The sequence below is a fragment of the Nematolebias whitei genome, chromosome 12, assembly GCF_014905685.2.
Source record: "Nematolebias whitei isolate Nwh7 chromosome 12, NemWhi1, whole genome shotgun sequence".
Classification (NCBI taxonomy): domain Eukaryota; kingdom Metazoa; phylum Chordata; class Actinopteri; order Cyprinodontiformes; family Rivulidae; genus Nematolebias; species Nematolebias whitei.
Window position 1 is genome coordinate 48,158,660 of NC_056509.1, and position 17,452 is coordinate 48,176,111.

General features: G+C 49.5%; 2 protein-coding genes across 3 annotated transcripts in view; one reads left to right on the forward strand and one right to left on the reverse strand.

Annotated features, from left to right (window-relative positions):
- The window catches only part of bub1 (BUB1 mitotic checkpoint serine/threonine kinase), a 71,495-nt gene extending 71,204 nt beyond the window's left edge, over positions 1–291 (reverse strand). Inside the window, exons 1-2 of the mRNA XM_037685991.1 lie at positions 269–291; positions 137–196 (exon numbers count right to left, since the gene is read on the reverse strand). Of these exons, the coding sequence (XP_037541919.1) occupies positions 137–196; positions 269–291 (83 nt within the window). The remainder of the gene's footprint in view (positions 1–136; positions 197–268) is intronic.
- Positions 292–1,259: 968 nt separating this feature from the next.
- On the forward strand, positions 1,260–13,747 carry LOC119418665 (heterogeneous nuclear ribonucleoprotein Q). 2 transcript variants are annotated; one of them, XM_037686000.1, is made up of 11 exons: positions 1,260–1,435; positions 3,536–3,683; positions 5,400–5,518; positions 5,587–5,808; positions 7,285–7,461; positions 7,539–7,674; positions 9,041–9,246; positions 9,318–9,467; positions 9,540–9,661; positions 10,103–10,635; positions 13,579–13,747. In XM_037686000.1, exons 1-11 carry the CDS (start codon positions 1,433–1,435, stop codon positions 13,605–13,607), a joined length of 1,845 nt encoding a protein of 614 aa, XP_037541928.1. In that variant the 5' UTR covers positions 1,260–1,432; the 3' UTR covers positions 13,608–13,747. The 2 variants fall into 2 exon arrangements, with proteins under 2 accessions (XP_037541928.1, XP_037541927.1); XM_037685999.1 differs by lacking the exon at positions 13,579–13,747 and having other exon boundaries at positions 10,103–11,008.
- The last annotated feature ends 3,705 nt before the right edge of the window (positions 13,748–17,452 follow it).

The following is a 17,452-nucleotide window of genomic DNA, read 5'->3' on the forward strand; positions in this document are numbered from 1 at the left end:
CTGATCTGCAGAAAAATCTGATGATTTCAGACTGATCTGCAGAAAAACACTGAATATTTGTGTCTCCTGTCTCGGTTTCGTCTCATTAAGTGTTCTTACATGGTTGGACTTTCAGGTGGGACAAATAAAAACTCACCTGCCCCATGGGTCCAGAAGATCGTCTCCTGTGTATGAAGACAAACTGTCCTCAAAATGCCTGCGAGACAAATGTTAAGGACGTTAGTTATTTCTAGGACAGCGCTAACAGTTCGCTTCTACCTTGACTTACTGGAGATACGTGGAGATATTCATTTCACTTTCACCCCAGAACGTCCGAACACGGTTCAAATGATGAACTTGACCCAGTTTAAATCGACTGTTCCGACATTTTAACGCAGCGTTTATCCTCCGAACCGACGCAGCCGTTTGGTTTGAAAAATCGCGCTCAGCCAATAGCGTGCGAGCATGGCGCGTGACGTCATCTTCTTCGGCGGTTGGCAGACCAACAGTGAAGGCGCAGTGCCGCCACCTGCTGACTGGAGTGTGGACAGATAAAAAAATACCATTCTCCACAATGTATTTAATCGAAAAGTACTATTTGATTTCTTACGAAAGTTCAAATTAAAGTGTATAATCAAATGGAGAATTTATAATTGCAGAGGCGTTTTTATAATCTGGATACACTTGCTTTTTACGAGACAGAAACTTAGAAATCATAGGTAACTATCGCTCAAGACTATTATTAAAGTTTGGAGGCTGTTAGAAACTAAATATAAAATTAAAGTAACGCTGCAGCGCCTGTGCCATTAGCTCCGCACCATTTGTAGCCCGGCTGACGAAGCGGCTAACCGGGTGGGCGGAGTACCAGCAGTTTCTTCTGCTCATCTTCCATTTCTCCCCTGGTCGTGGCCCGGCTGACTAAAAAGGCACGCGCCAAGTGTTGCTGGGGAAAATGCACCGATGATTAAACACAAGCACATTTTTAGTCAAATGGTTCCGATTTCACTCATCGGATTAACATTAATGTTTATTTAAAGAGTAACGATGTAGTCAGTACAGAGTGCAGCTGCGTCAGATTCAGCCTCATGTTCGGGTACATCAGGTACTGTTCCGGTTCCCGTCGGGTCGGTGTCACGGTTACCATGACAGCACTCGTGGCGCAGAAGCAGTAAAAACGGTAATTTCAACTGAAACACGCGGACTTCTCCGGTGTCCAGGCGTTAGCCTCGTGCTAGCTGTAACCGAACACCCGGCAGCCCCTGCACAGCTCCCTCAGAAACCCCGTTCATCCCAAAAGGAAGAGGCTGAGCTCGCGACGTTACACGGCCGGCCGCCATTTTCTACCCGCTGCTAGAAAGAAAGTAACCCTGGAAGCACCGGCCTTTTGATTTAGCCCCATTTGGATTACCTGCATCACGGCGGATCAGCATCGTGCGCCCAGATTTACACTCGCATGGTAAGTAACCGGAGAAGCCGTCCATTTTGTGTGAGCTCATGTTAGGAAAGACCGGCTGCCGCTGCATGAGGACGGCTAACCGGCGCCTCGAGGGTGAAGGCAGCGTTTCTCCACTGAAGCACGAGCTCCAGGTGTTCAGATCCAGGTGTTCACCTGGCTGAAGCCTCAGGTGTGCAGCTGAAGAGCTTCAGGTGTTCAGCTGCGTGTTGCTGCAAACACGAGGCACGACTGAAGGTGTAATGAGCGGCGCGAGGCCTGCACGAGCTCAGGTGTTCAGCCTGATGGCGCCAAACGGCGCATGCTGAGCTGAACCCAAGTCACCTGAGCAGGTTCTGGAGGACACCACGCGGTACCTGAGTCACCTGAGCAGGTTCTGGAGGACACCACGCGGTACCTGAGCAGGTTCTTGGTACCTGAGTCACCTGAGCAGGTTCTGGAGGACACCACGCGGTACCTGAGCAGGTTCTGGAGGACACCACGCGGTACCTGAGCAGGTTCTGGAGGACACCACGTGGTACCTGAGCCACCTGAGCAGGTTCTTGGTACCTGAGCCACCTGAGCAGGTTCTGGAGGACACCAGGCGGTACCTGAACTGGACTCGTGTGCACTGTCACGTGCTACCTGTTCAGAGAAGACGTGCCGGGCTTTATTGTGATTTGTGTCCACGCGGGGCTTTATCAAACGTTTTATTGTTGTTGTCCGGATCAGACCCACAATTCGTCCGTAGTGGTCAAAGACACGGACGGTCCAAGTGCTGGCCCGGGGGCCAAGTCCAGTCCGCGGGTCATGACCGGTCCGGCCCACCGTGAGTTTAAAAAGAAACTTTAAATGTTTGAAAAGACTCGTTAATAAGTGATCTGGATGATTTCTGACGAGGCCGACAGGTTCGTGTAAACTACATTTGAAATGTTAAATTAAATTCATGTTAAAGTTTATTTGTGCTGGATGTCTGGCCCCTTGACGGCCCTGAGGTTGTTGTGGCTCCTCACGCTGAAGAAGTCCTTTGGATAAGAGACGAAACATTTGAACAAAGAAGAATCTGTTCAGAGGACCTGACTTTACCTTGTTGGACATCAAATGCTTTAGACCCTCGCTACTTCGATTCGTTTATTGCAGAGTCCCTTATCGCGGTTTTTCAAAATAAGAGTGGACACGACACACAATTGGCTGATTGACGGCTGAGCCGCACGATCGGCAGTAAATTTTAATTTAAAATAAATTATTTTAAATTATTTAGCACCTTGTGCAGCCCACACTGCAGGATAGACTTCCTGCTGCAGCTGATCAGCTGATCTCAGGCAGAGCTGAGAAGTGGGCGTGGCCAAGAGCACTTGCAGGAGAGCAGCGGAGGCAGGAGCTGAAGTCATGACAGGCTGTTTGTTTAGAGCGTTTACAGTTTAGAAACATTGTTTCAAATATTACAAGAGTGGGAAGGGTTTAAAACGCCTTATATAGATTATATACTACAATAAACTACTACTTGTCGTACTTGTACTACTATTCTTGGCGGGTCTTCAGGGTCCAGATGGCCTGCGATAATGGACGGACACTAGTGTTTTTCCACATTGAATGTCGTTAAAAGAAGGATTAATGGGTGCGGCGTCTGGTTGTGAACCTGAGGCTGGGCGCCTCTGCAGTTGTTGTCTTGTTTATTTGTCACATGCACGTCAACAATATGAAATGCTCAGGATGAGAGGAACTGTTTCAACTTGAAATACACTAAAGCGTTCAGTAAAGGTACAAAATAAATTACCAAGGAGTGAAAAACTATAATTACGAGATCCTAAAGAAAACTAGTAAACAACAACAACAACATGGTAGAATATAACGATGCAAGTAGGAGGAGTTAGTATCAATAAGTATTTCAAGGTAGTAATATAAGCTAAAGTGTTCATGATGTATGGCACATAATACACAGGTGTGACAGGTTATTGCACAGGTAGAGAGGAACACGGATGAATTATGACGGTACGGTAGATGCAGCAGTAAACGTGTTTAGTGAGGATGTTACCTGCCCTCAGGTGAAACGTTTCTGTGTGTGGACTCTGTCCCTGCTCTGGACCTGGTTGTTGAGAACTGAATGTTCATGTCCTCCTGCAGATGTCTGAAGATCACGTCAATGGGAACGGCACCGAGGAGACCGTGGACTCTAAATCAGCAACGGCCCGTTCAGAACATCTCCAGGCGTTGTTGGACGCCGGTTTGTCCCGCAAAGTAGCCGAGAAACTCGAGGAGCTGTTTGTAGCAGGTAAGTTCAGACCCAGAAGGTATTCTGTGAAGGATGGGGCCGATCCAGTATGACACATCAGATATGTCTGATCCACAATGCACGTCGGCTTCAAACTATGGGATGGATTTCCTGAACGGAGGCTCGTGAACCCAGAGTGATGAGAACGTGCCATGTCTGCAGAGCCGCTGCACCGAGAGGAGCAGCTCCATCGCGACCTATAATACGACCTTGATCAAGCACAGCACCACATTAAACGGCCGTAAAGTTTTACGTTGCACGTTGAGCTCCCTGGTTTCAGCGGCGTGTTGTTCTTGTTCAGTCTGGTTTCAGTCTGAGAGGAGGGTCAGACCGAGCGCTGCTCACAGGAATCAGACCGAACAAGAAGAAGAGGCCCTGAAGCCTCGAGCGTTGACACACAAGTTACTAAACTTCATCATAACTGATGATCAGCAGCGATCAGTTGTAGAAACAAAGGACTTCTCAGCTCGATACTTGCAGCCCAGATCTAGTTTACCCTGCAGGAGATATTTATCAGTACCACAGGAGACGATCATACAAACTACGATTTGAGAATCGTATATTTAAAAACAACGATACAGAAACAGCTCCATTATAAAGTGATGAAACACTAAAACAGAGTCTGTTGGTTATGTCATGAACTTACCAGATGTTTGAAGCCATTTAATCACTTTAATATCTGCTTTAAAGCTAGGAATAATAAAAAACACGTTTTGTGTTGACAGGATTAATTCTAACTTTAAAACTTGTCCAACATTAATAAAACTTACCTCAAGTTGCCTTTTTGGACGTGCATGCATGGATTTGTACAGATTGTACTAGAGAGGAGATTATTACAGCCTCGTGTAAAATCAATGATGATACCATTTTATTTAAACTTGTTAAAACAACGTGCGTCTCTTTTGTAACTGTTTGTTGTCGTCACTCTTTGTTAAACCAGGTGTGTCTTGTAAACGAGTCCCTGAGGCTCGGTGGGACTCACCTGTAGAAACAAAGGTTGAATGAAAGTAATGACGATGATGATGATCTCAGAACGTGTCGGCTGATATCCAGATTTATTTATCAGGATCAGAAGTTAAAACGTGGATCGTGTCCCTCATTCTGAGTCTTCCTGCTGGATTTATTCTGCTCGTGTTCGACCCGGTCTTTACTGCGACTCCATCAGCTGCACCTTCAGCTGCTGGAGAGGATGGATCATCTTAAAACTTGACCCTCTACGGTGTTCCTGACCTCAGAGGGTGGAGGCAGAAGTCTGGGTCCAGGCTGGGCCTGCAGCTGTCCAGCTGAAGACGTGCGGTCGGCTTGTGCTCAACGTGAAAATGTTCGGCTGTGAAAACAACAAAGTAAACAAAAATAAACAGCTAATGTTGGTTCGTTCACACGCTGAAGGTCAAAACCTCAAACTGTGTTGGAAAAAGGCTCCAGCTTAAGACTTTTGCCTCTTTCTCCTAAATGGACTGATCAGGCAGCAACCAGCTGGGACAGGACTTCAGCTGACTGGACCGACCCGTCCACAGCTGGACCACAGCTGACGGTGAGCTCCACCAGCAGAAACCCTGGAGGTTCTGACCTGTTTCCAACTCACAGACAGCCTGGGATCAAAGCTTTTAATGTTCTGGACCTGAAGTCCTGATGAACGTGGTACGGACTGGACCATCAGGAGAGTGGTCCTCCGCTCTCTGAGCAGAACCTTGACGGTGTGTTCTGTTTCTTCAGGTCTGGTGGCACACAGTGACCTGGATGAACGAGCCCTGGAAGCTCTGAAAGAATTTAATGAAGATGGAGCGCTGCAGGTTCTGGTCCAGTTCAAAGAGAGCGACCTGTCTCACGTACAAGTAGGTTCTGTTCTGCTCCGCACGCTCTGCATGTGGATTCTGGTAATTAATGCTGCTCGTTGCTCCAGAACAAAAGTGCCTTCCTCTGCGGCGTGATGAAGACCTACAGGCAGAGAGAGAAGCAGGGCAACAAAGTCACGCCCACCACCAAGGGACCCGACGAGACCAAGATCAAAGAGCTCCTGGACCGGTCCGGCTACACGCTGGACGTCACCACGGGCCAGAGGAAGTACGGCGGGCCCCCACCTGAGTCTGTGTTCTCTGGTCCCCAGCCCACCTGTGGAACGGAGGTAAAGGTGTTCTCTGCGTTCTTCAAGCTTGTTCTCAAACCTTAATTTACCACTGAGATTATTAATCTCTTACAACCGTGTCCTGGACAGTGTGCCAGGACGGCAACACGGCTTCAAGTATTTACAACAACGCATCCGTTAGTAAACATCACACAAACATTACAGATGCAGGATGGACTAAAACCTCAGACAACTTTTGTTTCAAACTAGTTCAAGGAATAAAAGGTCCAACAGAACCGCCACGGTTCTGGACCGCCACGGTTCTGGACCGTCACGGTTCTGGACCGTCACTGTTCTGGACCGCCACGGTTCTGGACCGTCACGTGAAGAAGCTAAAGATGAAATGTTCACACCAGTCCAGAGGAACCTGCTGGTTTACAGCTGGTCTTAACTACAGGGGCGGCTGTGGCTGAGTGGTTAGTGGGAGAGTTGGAGGGTTCGATTCCACCACCAGTCACATGCTGAAGTGTCCCCGAGCAAGACACCGAACCCCTCACTGCCTCTGATGTGTCCCATCAGTGTCTGAATGTGATAAAACTATTATTATTAGTCTCTACAGGTTCAGATCATCTTTGTAGAGATCTGGTAGAGTGCTGTATGAATGTGTGTAGTAGAGTCTGAGGTCCAGGAACCAGTCTGAGGTCCAGGAACCAGTCTGAGGTCCAGGAACCAGTCTGAGGTCCAGGAACCAGTCTGAGGTCCAGGAACCAGTCTGAGGTCCAGGAACCAGTCTGAGGTCCAGGAACCAGTCTTGAGTCCAGATTCATGCCGCTGCAGCAGAGCTTGTCTCAGCCCTTCACAATAAGAGTCTCCAACACATGCACTGATGGTAAGTCCGTGCAGGCTGCAGAGTCTCGTTGTATGATGGAGACTCTTCTTGTGAAGGACAGAGAACTCTGCTGCAGCAGGAAAGAAACGGACCTGGTTCTGGTTCTGGTGAAGTAGCTTGTGTCCACCTGCAGCTAACGGCAGGAGCGGTGCAGCCCCCAGGGACACAGCCGGCTTCATTTTCTCCAGAATGTCCAGTTCTCGTCTTCTGTCCTGATGACTGCATGAAGTGTGTGAGTTTTTACATCCAGGGAGAGGTTTCATTCAGAGCTCTGCAGCAGTAAAGTCATGAATAATTCATCTAACGTCTTCTCCTGGAGCTTTTTACACGTCTCTCCAAACGAGTCCCGAGGCTCGGTGGGACTAGACCAGTGTACTGGAGCGTACGTACACGTGTACTGCACGCAGAGGGTTCAGACATGATACTCCAGGTCCACCCCGAGCCAGACGAGGCTTGTGTTCCGGGTTTTTTAATATACAGTTTTCCACCTGGTATTCCTCCGGACTGAGCAGGAAGAATAAATAATTGAACCTAAAATAAAAAATATAGAATCCTCCTTCCTCTACCTTCAGGTTGAGAATTAAAAATAAGCAGCCTAAAAAGGCTCGAGTCGTTCACACTCGTTAAACTCTCGTTCCTTCTTCTAGATATTTGTGGGAAAGATTCCTCGCAACTTGTTTGAAGACGAGCTGGTTCCTCTGTTTGAGAAGGCCGGGCCCATCTGGGACCTCCGGCTCATGATGGACCCCCTGAGCAGCCTGAACAGGGGCTACGCCTTCGTCACGTTCTGCAGTAAAGACGCCGCCCAGGAGGCGGTGAAGCTGGTGGGTCTGTCGGGACGCTGGCGCTCGGCGGCGGCCTTGGTTCGCTATAATCGAACGTTTGTTTTGTTTGTTTACAGTACAATAATTACAGGATCCGGCCCGGGAAGCACATCGGCGTGTGCATATCTGTGGCCAACAACCGGCTTTTTGTTGGCTCCATCCCGAAAAACAAAACCAAGGAGCAGATCGTTGAAGAGTTCGCTAAAGTCACAGGTAACCATCAGGTGCTGGGTCTGAGGAGGTCCAGCCCCGCCTGACGTCCTCACACAATCAATCAATCGATCAATACAACTTTATTGTCCATAACATTTCATGAGATGGACATTTATCTTTGACATCTGGCTCATGAAAAACAACACAAGTAAAAAATGTCATAAAGTTTAAGAAGCTTTTCTAACCCACTAAAACATAAAATACATGAAAACATCTGAGCAGACCGTGGCTGTGGTGTGAGGCTGCGTTTAAATAAGACCCTGTGAAGGACACGCACCGTTTCTTTACCACAGGAACCAGCAGCCTTCTGCCAGATGGTACCAGTCTGAATAATGGTTGCACTGGATCAGTTGGCTCATTGTAAACCTGCGCTGACTTTTGTTCCAGAACCTGACTGTACAGGTCTGTAGGTGCCATTTGTTGATGACCCATGACTTTGCTAACTAGTTTGATGTCCTGGGACAACTTGTTCCTGTCTCTGGCTATAGGGGGTTCCCGTACCATGAGACGATATTAAAGGCAGCAACACCAGTGACAACCAGTGACCTGTGCACCAACTGCAAAGTATTTCTACTAGCGTTAAAGCTTCTTATACAGAAGGTGGAGACGCTGCCTGGCGTTTTGTTAATACAGGCAGAGAGCTGGTCGATGAGCTGGGAGTGAGGTGCTGTTGGTGCCTTTCAGACCAGCAGCTAGAGCCATGTCATCAGAAGACTTAATGTGGTCTTTGTTATGTCGCAACTCATTCGTGTTTATAGAGAATAAAAGTGGTGATAGCACAGAACCCTGTGGAACACCAGTGTTCAAATATAGTTGCATTCGTACCCAAAAAATCCGACCCGGCCCCAGCACGTAGCCATCATTTCTGAACCCCACCCGACGAATTAACAGTAATTACAGGTCCGAACCCGAAAACTCCCCCGACATTTTTAATTAAGCTTTGACTGCGTGTAGTTGTTAACGTGGACGCAGCTGAGGGGATGTTTGTCCTTTCATGGCCGTCATTAAATCCCTGCGTCTGCTGCATTCTGCATTATTCAGACACGGACCCCGCTCTGACATGTCGGATACTTCGTGACCTCACCTGCTCAGGTCGTCGGCTGCGTGCGTCCTCTGAACGTCCATTTGGACGATGGGTCGCTGGCAGTCGTCCACCTGAAGCTTCACTGAACCTTTTACCTCTTTCAACCAGCCGGTCAGCGCGCGGTGCAGCTGGTGACACAAAAGCCCGACCCGGCCCGCACACTAAACATTATTATGGCCCGATCCGGGTCGGGTTAGAACTGACCTCTAGTTGAAGACGGACTCTTGGGGCTTTTCCTCTCGAACTCTAAACTCCTTATCTGACCCGTTTGTGTCTGAGCAGAAGGACTGAGCGACGTCATCCTGTACCTCCAGCCCGACGACAAGAAGAAGAACAGAGGCTTCTGCTTCCTGGAGTATGACGACCACAAGACGGCCGCCCAGGCGCGCCGCCGGCTCATGAGCGGGAAGGTGAAGGTGTGGAACAGCCTGGTGACGGTGGAGTGGGCCGACCCCATCGAGGACCCCGACCCAGAGATCATGGCCAAGGTGAGCCGTCGGGACAACGCCTGGGAAGGTCTGAGGACGAGAAGCTGAGGCTGTGTGGTTCTGTGCTGCAGGTCAAGGTTCTGTTCGTCAGGAACCTCTCCAACGACGTCACGGAGGAGATCCTGGAGAAGGCCTTCAGCCAGTTTGGGAAACTGGAGCGCGTGAAGAAGCTGAAGGACTACGCCTTCGTTCACTTCGAGGAGAGGGACGCCGCTGTGAAGGTAACGACCCAGTCCTCAGCTCAGACCCGTCCTTTTGGACCTGGACGCGTTAAGATCTGTGTTTTTGTCCAGGCGTTGGACGAAATGAACGGCGAGGAGCTGGAGGGAGAACCCATCGAGATCGTGTTCGCCAAACCACCGGATCAGAAGAGGAAGGAGCGCAAAGCCCAGAGACAGGCGGCCAAGACTCAAGTGTAAGACACGTGTCCTCTGTCCAGCTGTCCTCGAAGCACTCGGTGTAACACACGTGTCCTCTGTCCAGCTGTCCCTGAAACACTCGGTGTAAGACACGTGTCTTCTGTCCAGCTGTCCCTGAAACACTCGGTGTAAGACACGTGTCCTCTGTCCACCTGTCCCTGAAACACTCGGTGTAAGACACGTGTCTTCTGTCCATGGTTCTGAACGAGCGCTGCGCTCTGAAAAAGCTGAAGTGTGAACGTAGCTAAAGGCTAAAGTAGGATGCAGCTAGCTGTAATTAGCATAGCGTTAGCTTCAGCAGGGTTGGTCTGCAGAACCTTGAAGCCGGCCTGGGTTCCTCTCACGTTCTGCGTGGAACCTCAGCAGAACTTTTCAGGTTTTTTCATCGTTTGAATTCAAACCATTTTACCTGCGTTCTCGTTTTCTTCCTCCTTCAGGTACGATGATTACTACTACTACTCTCCCCCTCCCCCCTTGCCTCCCCCCACCAGAGGCCGGGGCAGGGGTTCCAGCCGGGGGGCGGCGTACTCCTACCCCCCCGAGTACTACAGCTACGAGGATTACTACGACTACTACGGTTACGACTACCACAACTACCGCGGTGGCTACGACGACCCTTACTACGGCTACGACGACTACCAGGCCCCAAGCCGTGGGCGGGGCAGCCTCAGAGGCTACGTGGGCGGAGTCTCGCCGTCCAGAGGACCCAGAGGCAGGACCAGCTACCCCCAGCGTGGCGGCAGCGGCGGGTCTGGGGCGAGCCGTGGCGGCGGACGTGGACCACGAGGAGGCGGGCAGCCGCGAGGACGAGGAGGGGTACGTGGTGCGCGGGGCGGCCGCGGTGGAAATGTAGGAGGAAAGCGCAAAGCCGACGGGTACAACCAGCCCGATTCCAAACGGCGCCAGACCAGTAATCAGAACTGGGGCTCTCAGCCCATCGCCCAGCAGCCGCTGCACGGCGACCATTCTGGTAACTATTCCGGCTACAAATCTGACCACGAGGAGTTCTATCAGGATTCTTTTGGGCATCAGTGGAAGTAGACCCGTAGAGCTTCCATTCAGAACCGTCTAAAGACCCGATCCGATTGGCCCTCGGTACCGCCGCTTGCATTCTTTCACCTTTTTCCCTCCAAATTGGTGACAAGATGTTTTTGTATATATTTTAACGATCCGCTTGGACTCCACGTAGTCGCTCCGCCGGGTTCTGGGAACTGCCTCTTTTTGTTTTTAAGATCGTTGCAGGTTTTCCACAGCAATCCCCAAAAAACTCTTTTAGATGCAGGAATGTTCCGGAGCTTTCTGTGTTCAGTCGTTCTGGTGTCCATGTTTTAAACCACAGCAGCGAGGCCCGTGTCTCTAAACATGTGTTTAAGTTACGGTCTGTGTTGTCAAAGCGTGTCTGTTATTGGAAACTAAAGGACCGGCGCTGTCCTACTTTGGCTTTACATTTTGGCTTGTATTCTTTGCTTTGTCTGCTTGAATAAACATACACGACACACACGTGTACAAAAACTCAAATTGTGTTGCAAATTCATGTTTGGGAAACTCTCTCCTCAAATTCTCCTTCAAATTTTAAGGCTCCTCGTGGAAGAAAGCGGACCAAAGGTTTGCCACGAGCCGCTGCGCCTCCCTGCATGCTTCAAATTCCAAACTCCTGTAGTGTGCGTGTCGTCACGTCCTCCATCTTTGAGTTCCTCATGTCCAAAACACATTCACGTCTCAACAATTCGTGTCCCAAATTGAGCGCAGCATCCGGCGTAAGCCCCGACCTCCTGCAGACCAATGGGGGGGTCGACCCCACCTTTAGGCTCTGAGCTGTTCTTGTCCCAGAAGGATCTTTGCTGATACTAACCTGCATGTTGGTGGGACGCACCTGCTTTGCATGACTCACCTGTTCCTCATGTCTGCTCGCTGCCTCGGCTCCTCGGGGTTCCTGCGCCGGACGTGGCTTTTACTCTGAATGTTTCTTTTCTTACAGACAAAAGTTAGATTTTACATTTCAAACGGCTGGCTGCCGTGTAAAAGTTTTAAACTGGCCCTGTTGTTAAACTGCTTCCAAACTTCGGCTCCTCTCAACTTTCTGTGGAATTCAGCTGAGCGCTAAAACAATCACAACACACTAAATACAGCTATACTTTAGCTAATGTATATATTTAAAAAAAGCAAAACGTGACTTAAAACCACTTCAATCTTTTTAAACTACAGGCAAATACTGAAATTAGCACATTTGTTTCAAAAAGCTTAAACAGAACTGTAAAGTTAAATTTAGATAAAAGCCTAAATTAGCATTAAGCTAAACTTAATAGAAATGGTGCAGCTAAACCAAAGACGACTGCTACAAATCTGTTTGAACTGTAGTCCAGAGCCGTAAATGCCAAAACAGTAAAGCTAATCAAAACATCAGCTAAAGTACCGTAAGAAGCTAAAAACAGCTGTTAGCTATGTGAACGTTACAAAATACAAGACGTCAGCATCCTGAACGAGCCGAAAGCCATAAGAAAAAGGCTGAAAACAACGGACCGCAGGACGTCAACGGTCCGTGGACCTCAGGACGTCAACGGTCCACGGACCGCAGGACGTCAACGGTCCGTGGACCGCAAGTTGTCAACGGACCGCAGGACGTCAACTGTCCCCGGACCGCAAGTCGTCAACGGTCCACGGACCGCAGGACGTCAACGGTCCACGGACCGCAGGACGTCAACGGTCCCCGGACCGCAAGTTGTCAACGGACCGCAGGACGTCAACTGTCCCCGGACCGCAAGTCGTCAACGGTCCACGGACCGCAGGACGTCAACGGTCCACGGACCGCAAGTCGTCAACGGTCCACGGACCGCAGGACGTCAACGGTCCCCGGACCGCAGGACGTCAACGGTCCACGGACCACAAGTCGTCAACGGTCCCTGGACCGCAGGACGTTAATTCGGTTCAGTTTTGGAGCTCTAAGTCCCAATAGACGTTTTCTCAGGTCTGTACAAAAACATTCACATTAAAGCGAAATACTAAAAGTTCTCTGAAGAAGCAGCAGACACGTTGAATCTTTGCTTCATCACAGTCTCATCCTGAGCAAGAACAAAGGAGACAGTGGAAAGAAAAACTCCCTTTAACGGGAAGAAACCTCCAGAAGAACCAGGATCAGGAAGAGCGGCTGGGTTTGAGAGGACAGGAAGTAGAAACAGACACAGAATGACGGGTCCAGGTGTGGTTTCTATCGGAGGAAAGATGAAAACATGTTAAGGTAGAAATAATTCTTCATCCAACCTTTATTTCTGCAGGTTGGTCTCATTGAGCCTCGAGGACTCGTTTACAAGAGAGACCTGATTTAACAAAGACTGATGACAGTAACAACGACAACAATAAACAATCATAAAAGACGCATACAAATTTTATTTATTTTTATTAGCAGAACTAAGGGACAGCTCAGGAAACCCAAACTGACCCTAACTATAGGATTTATCAAAGAGGAAAGTCTTAAACTGCACAATGTGTCAGCCTCACGGACAGAAACTGGAAGTTGGTTCCACAAGAGAGGAGCCTGAGAACTGGAAGATCTTCCTCCCATTCTGCTGCTGGAAACTAGGAACCACAAGTAAACCTGCAGTCTGAGAGAGAAGTGCTCTGTTAGTAAAATATTGATCAATAAGATCTGTAATATAAGATGGAGCTAGGTTGTTGAGGGTCCATGTTGGACTTTAAGCAGCTGAAAACATCTGGAAACCTTGTGGAACCACGTGGACGGTGCAGGAACCCTCTGTTTAGTGCCTGTAACCTGCTGATTGTTTGTCTTTGAAAAGCATGAGCGTGCACGTGTGAGTGACAGCTTCCTGCTCGTGATCGTGCACGTTGTGTGTGTGCGTGTAGATGTGGCCCCGCTCCAGTTCTCTGTTCTCTAACTGCCTCCTTTTGTCACGACTAGCAGGAAAATGGCGTCGAGGCCGGTCCTGACGTGTTGCTATGAGGACGACCCGGAGCGCCACGGAGGTCCGGTCCAAAGGTACTCCAGCCACCACATTCAAGGAGAACCAGACAACTTTAAGCCCCGCCCCTTCACTCAGTTCCCGTTCAGCCACGTGAGACATGCTGATGAAGCACTTTACGTTTGGAGGGGGTTCAGTAGGACTCTGATGTTCTGACTCAGTGTTGGGCTGTGATCGCCCACCGTCCCAGCAGAAAAAGGTTCGATTCCCACAGGAAGTGACCCGACGTGGACCGCTGCTGCTCCAGACCCAACGAAACCTTCTGGACCATAACAAACGAGCTCTGTGTCAGTGAAAGCATTTTAGCTGGTCCTGTTGGTGGACCAGGTCCCAAGGTTCAGTTTGTTTCTGAAACTGGACCTAAAGGGTTCTGTGGGCGGGTCACGAACAGGTAACCTCACCTGTTGATGATCCTTTTTAACGTCCTCAGAGCTACCGTCTTAAAACTCCCGTCTCCGACGTGTCACAGCTGTTCAGACGCGGCTTTATGAAGCCGACACGTGGGTTTCAGTAAAAGAAACGACTTCAGACTCAGACCGACGCCGCTCAGAGCTACCTGCTGCAGGTAAGACGTAACCTGTTCACGCTTCCTCCAGGCAGGGTTTGGGAACGTTTCATCTTTCAGCCCTTAAAGATCCGGATCAGAGGCTCCTGGTTGGTTCTGTTAAACGAGCCGGTCCTGAGGCGGCGTGGCGCTTCGAAGCCTGATCTCGTGACCCGATCGGAACGTCTGAACACGTAAAACGAAGCGTTGACGGAAGACGTGCGGCGGCGTCCGACAGCATCGAAGGCCGCCTGAGCTGAAGCTTCAGTGGACGAAACGGTCCAAGAGCCAAATCAAAGTTTTAACATCAGCTCCCTGAAATAAAGAGGCTGAATCAATACAAACGGTTTCGTACTACAGACCCTGACTAACGTTCTGACATCAGCACTCCTGAAGGAGTTCCTTTAACTTCATATGAAATAAATCTCCAACGTGCCTCCGCTCAGTCAGAACCAGGTGGACCGTCCTCTCTGGGTCACGGGTGAGGTTCTGCCTCGAGTGGAGGACTTCAAGGACCTCTGGGTTTGAAGGATGGAGCATGAGCTTCTGCAGTACTGTGGACTTTGTGCCAGTCCATTGTGGTGAAGAGGAGCTGAACTGTAAGGAGAAGCTCTGTTACTGCTCGGTCTACACTCCCTCACCTCTGGTCCTGAACTCTGGGTTGAGACTGAAAGAACCAGATCCTGGATCTAGGGGGTCTAAAGGAGTCCTCTCTGCAGGGTAGCTGGACTCTCCCTTAGAGAGAGGGTGAGAAGTTCAGTTCTCTAGGAGAGACTCGGAATAGAACCACTGCTCCTCCACATTGAGAGGAACCAGCTGAGGAGGTTTAGGCATCTGGTCAGGGTGGACCTTGGACGCCCCAAAGGGAGGTGTTCTGGACATGTCCATCTGGGAGGAGCCTTTAGGGAAGACCCAGGACGCTCTGGAGAGACTTGGTCTCTCAGCTGGTCATTAGGTTTACACCTCAGAGGAGGTGCAACAAAGTCCTGATGGACTGAGGTGGTCTGTGTCTGGTCCTGGAGGACCACGGTCCTGCATGTTTTAGACGTCTGCTGTGACTCCTGATCTGAGTGATTAACAGGCCGCTGCAGAGACACATGAAGACCTGCAGGATGGTGGTCCTCCAGGACCAGGACAGCAGGGTGGTGGACACCCTGGGTTCAGGAGGCTGTCAAGCTTAAGGGGTCCGGTCAGTCCTTGTTGGCTGTTGGGACTCCAGAGGCAGCTGAGGAGTACCGGAGGGCCAGGCGGTCCACAGCCTTGGCTGTTTCTGAGGGAAGGACTCGCATGTGAGAGGAGTTCAGTGAGACCTTGGACCGAGACTCTTGGTCGGCTCTGAGGAGATTCAGACAAACCGTGAGGCGGCTGAGGAGGAGAAGCAGCTCTTTACTAACACTGCTCAGTGAAGGTGGGGGCTGTTGACCTCAACTGTGGCTGAGGTCACCGAGGTAGTTACAAAGCTCCACGGGCTCCAGGCGTGGATGAGAGTCCTGATCTCCTTAAGGCTCTGGGTGTTGTGGGGCTGTCTTGGTTGACACACCTTTGCAACATCACGTGGACACTGGGGGTAGTGCCACTGGATCAGCAGACTGGGATGGTGGTTCTGGTAAGGTCTATTCTGGGGTACTGGAGAAGTGAGTCCGATCTTTGGTCCAACCTCAGATCCTGGAGGAACAGTGCAGGTTCTGTCCTGGCCGTGGAACACTGGACCAGCTCTTTACCCTCACTAGGGTCCTTGAGGGGTCATGGGAGTTTGCCCATCCAGTCTACATGTGTTTTGTGGACTTGGAGAAGGTGTTGGACCGTGTTCCTCGGGGTGCACTGTGGGGGGTGCTCCGTATGGGACTGGGGGCCCGTTGATACGGGCTGTTCAGACCCTGTACAAGAGGTCTGAGAGTTTGGTTCTTATTGCTGGTAGTAAGTCGGACCCTTCAGGGTGGGAGTTGGACCTCCAGGGCTGCCTGTTGTCACAGATTCTCTTCATGACTTTTATGGACAGAACTTCTCGGTGCAGCCAGGAGGAGGGAGTCCAGTTCAGGGCCTCAGGATTCACCTCTGCTCTTTGCAGATGATGTGGTCCTGTTGGCTCATCGTGATCTTCAGCTCTCACTGGAGCGGTTCACAGTCCAGTGTGAAGCGGCTAAAAGAGGAGTCAGCCTCGGTTCTGATCCAGCTCTGAACCTTGACCCGTCTGTAGCGCTCCAGCTGACTGGCCGGATCAAACTGTCCAGTCAGATGACGGTTTCATCACCTGTCGCAGGTTCAGGTGAACTTTAACATCACGACACGTCTTTAATATATTGATGTTTTGTTCTGAGTCCAGCCTGAACATCAGCACGTTTGTTTCTGTCAGTAAACAATTTAAATCTTTGTCTTTGACCGGACGCTTTTATCAAGTTTTAATCAGATTCTGAACCAAAGTCGAGTTTTATTTCAGATCAAAATGATTCTGCTTCTGTTGGGTTTTCTCTCCTACAAATCCCACAATGCACCACTGAAGCCCCACCTCTCTGCGGCTCAGATAACGAGGCTCAAATGTTTTGAGTTTTTCAATCTTAATTTAAATAATTTTAATCTGCAGAGCGTCATGATGACACTGACTGAACGTATCAAATATTTTTAAACAGTTTTTTAAATTGATTTTTTTCATTTTAGACAGAACAATATAACAAAAACAACAAAACCCCTCCCACAATGCATCAGTCATAAACAAAAACAAATCACAGGCGCTGACAAGTTTTCCACATCAAAGGGCTGCCACGCGTCCCAAAATCTTCTTACAGAACCTTCAGGGTGTGTCTTGTTTTATAGTTGATTCAAGGTTCTTTATTTGTCGTTCGTGTACACAGGGTCCCACTTACATCCAATAAAATTAAAATGTAAAATAAAAACAGTAATAACATCAAAGATATGAACTAAGAAAAACATCAACTAAACATACACTAAGCACTAACAGCATAAAAACATGAACAGCAGCACGAACATGAGTCTGTGTGAGCAGATGAGCACGCATGAACACAGCAACATGAAACAGATCAGCAGCTACATGAAGCAGATGAGCAGTAACATGAAACAGATCAGCAGCAACATGAAGCAGATCAGCAGCAACATGAAACAGATCAGCAGCAACATGAAACAGATCAGCAGCAACATGAAGCAGATGAGCAGCAACATGAAGCAGATCAGCAGCTACATGAAGCAGATCAGCAGCAACATGAAGCGGATCAGCAGCAACATGAAGCAGATCAGCAGCATCATGAAGCAAATCA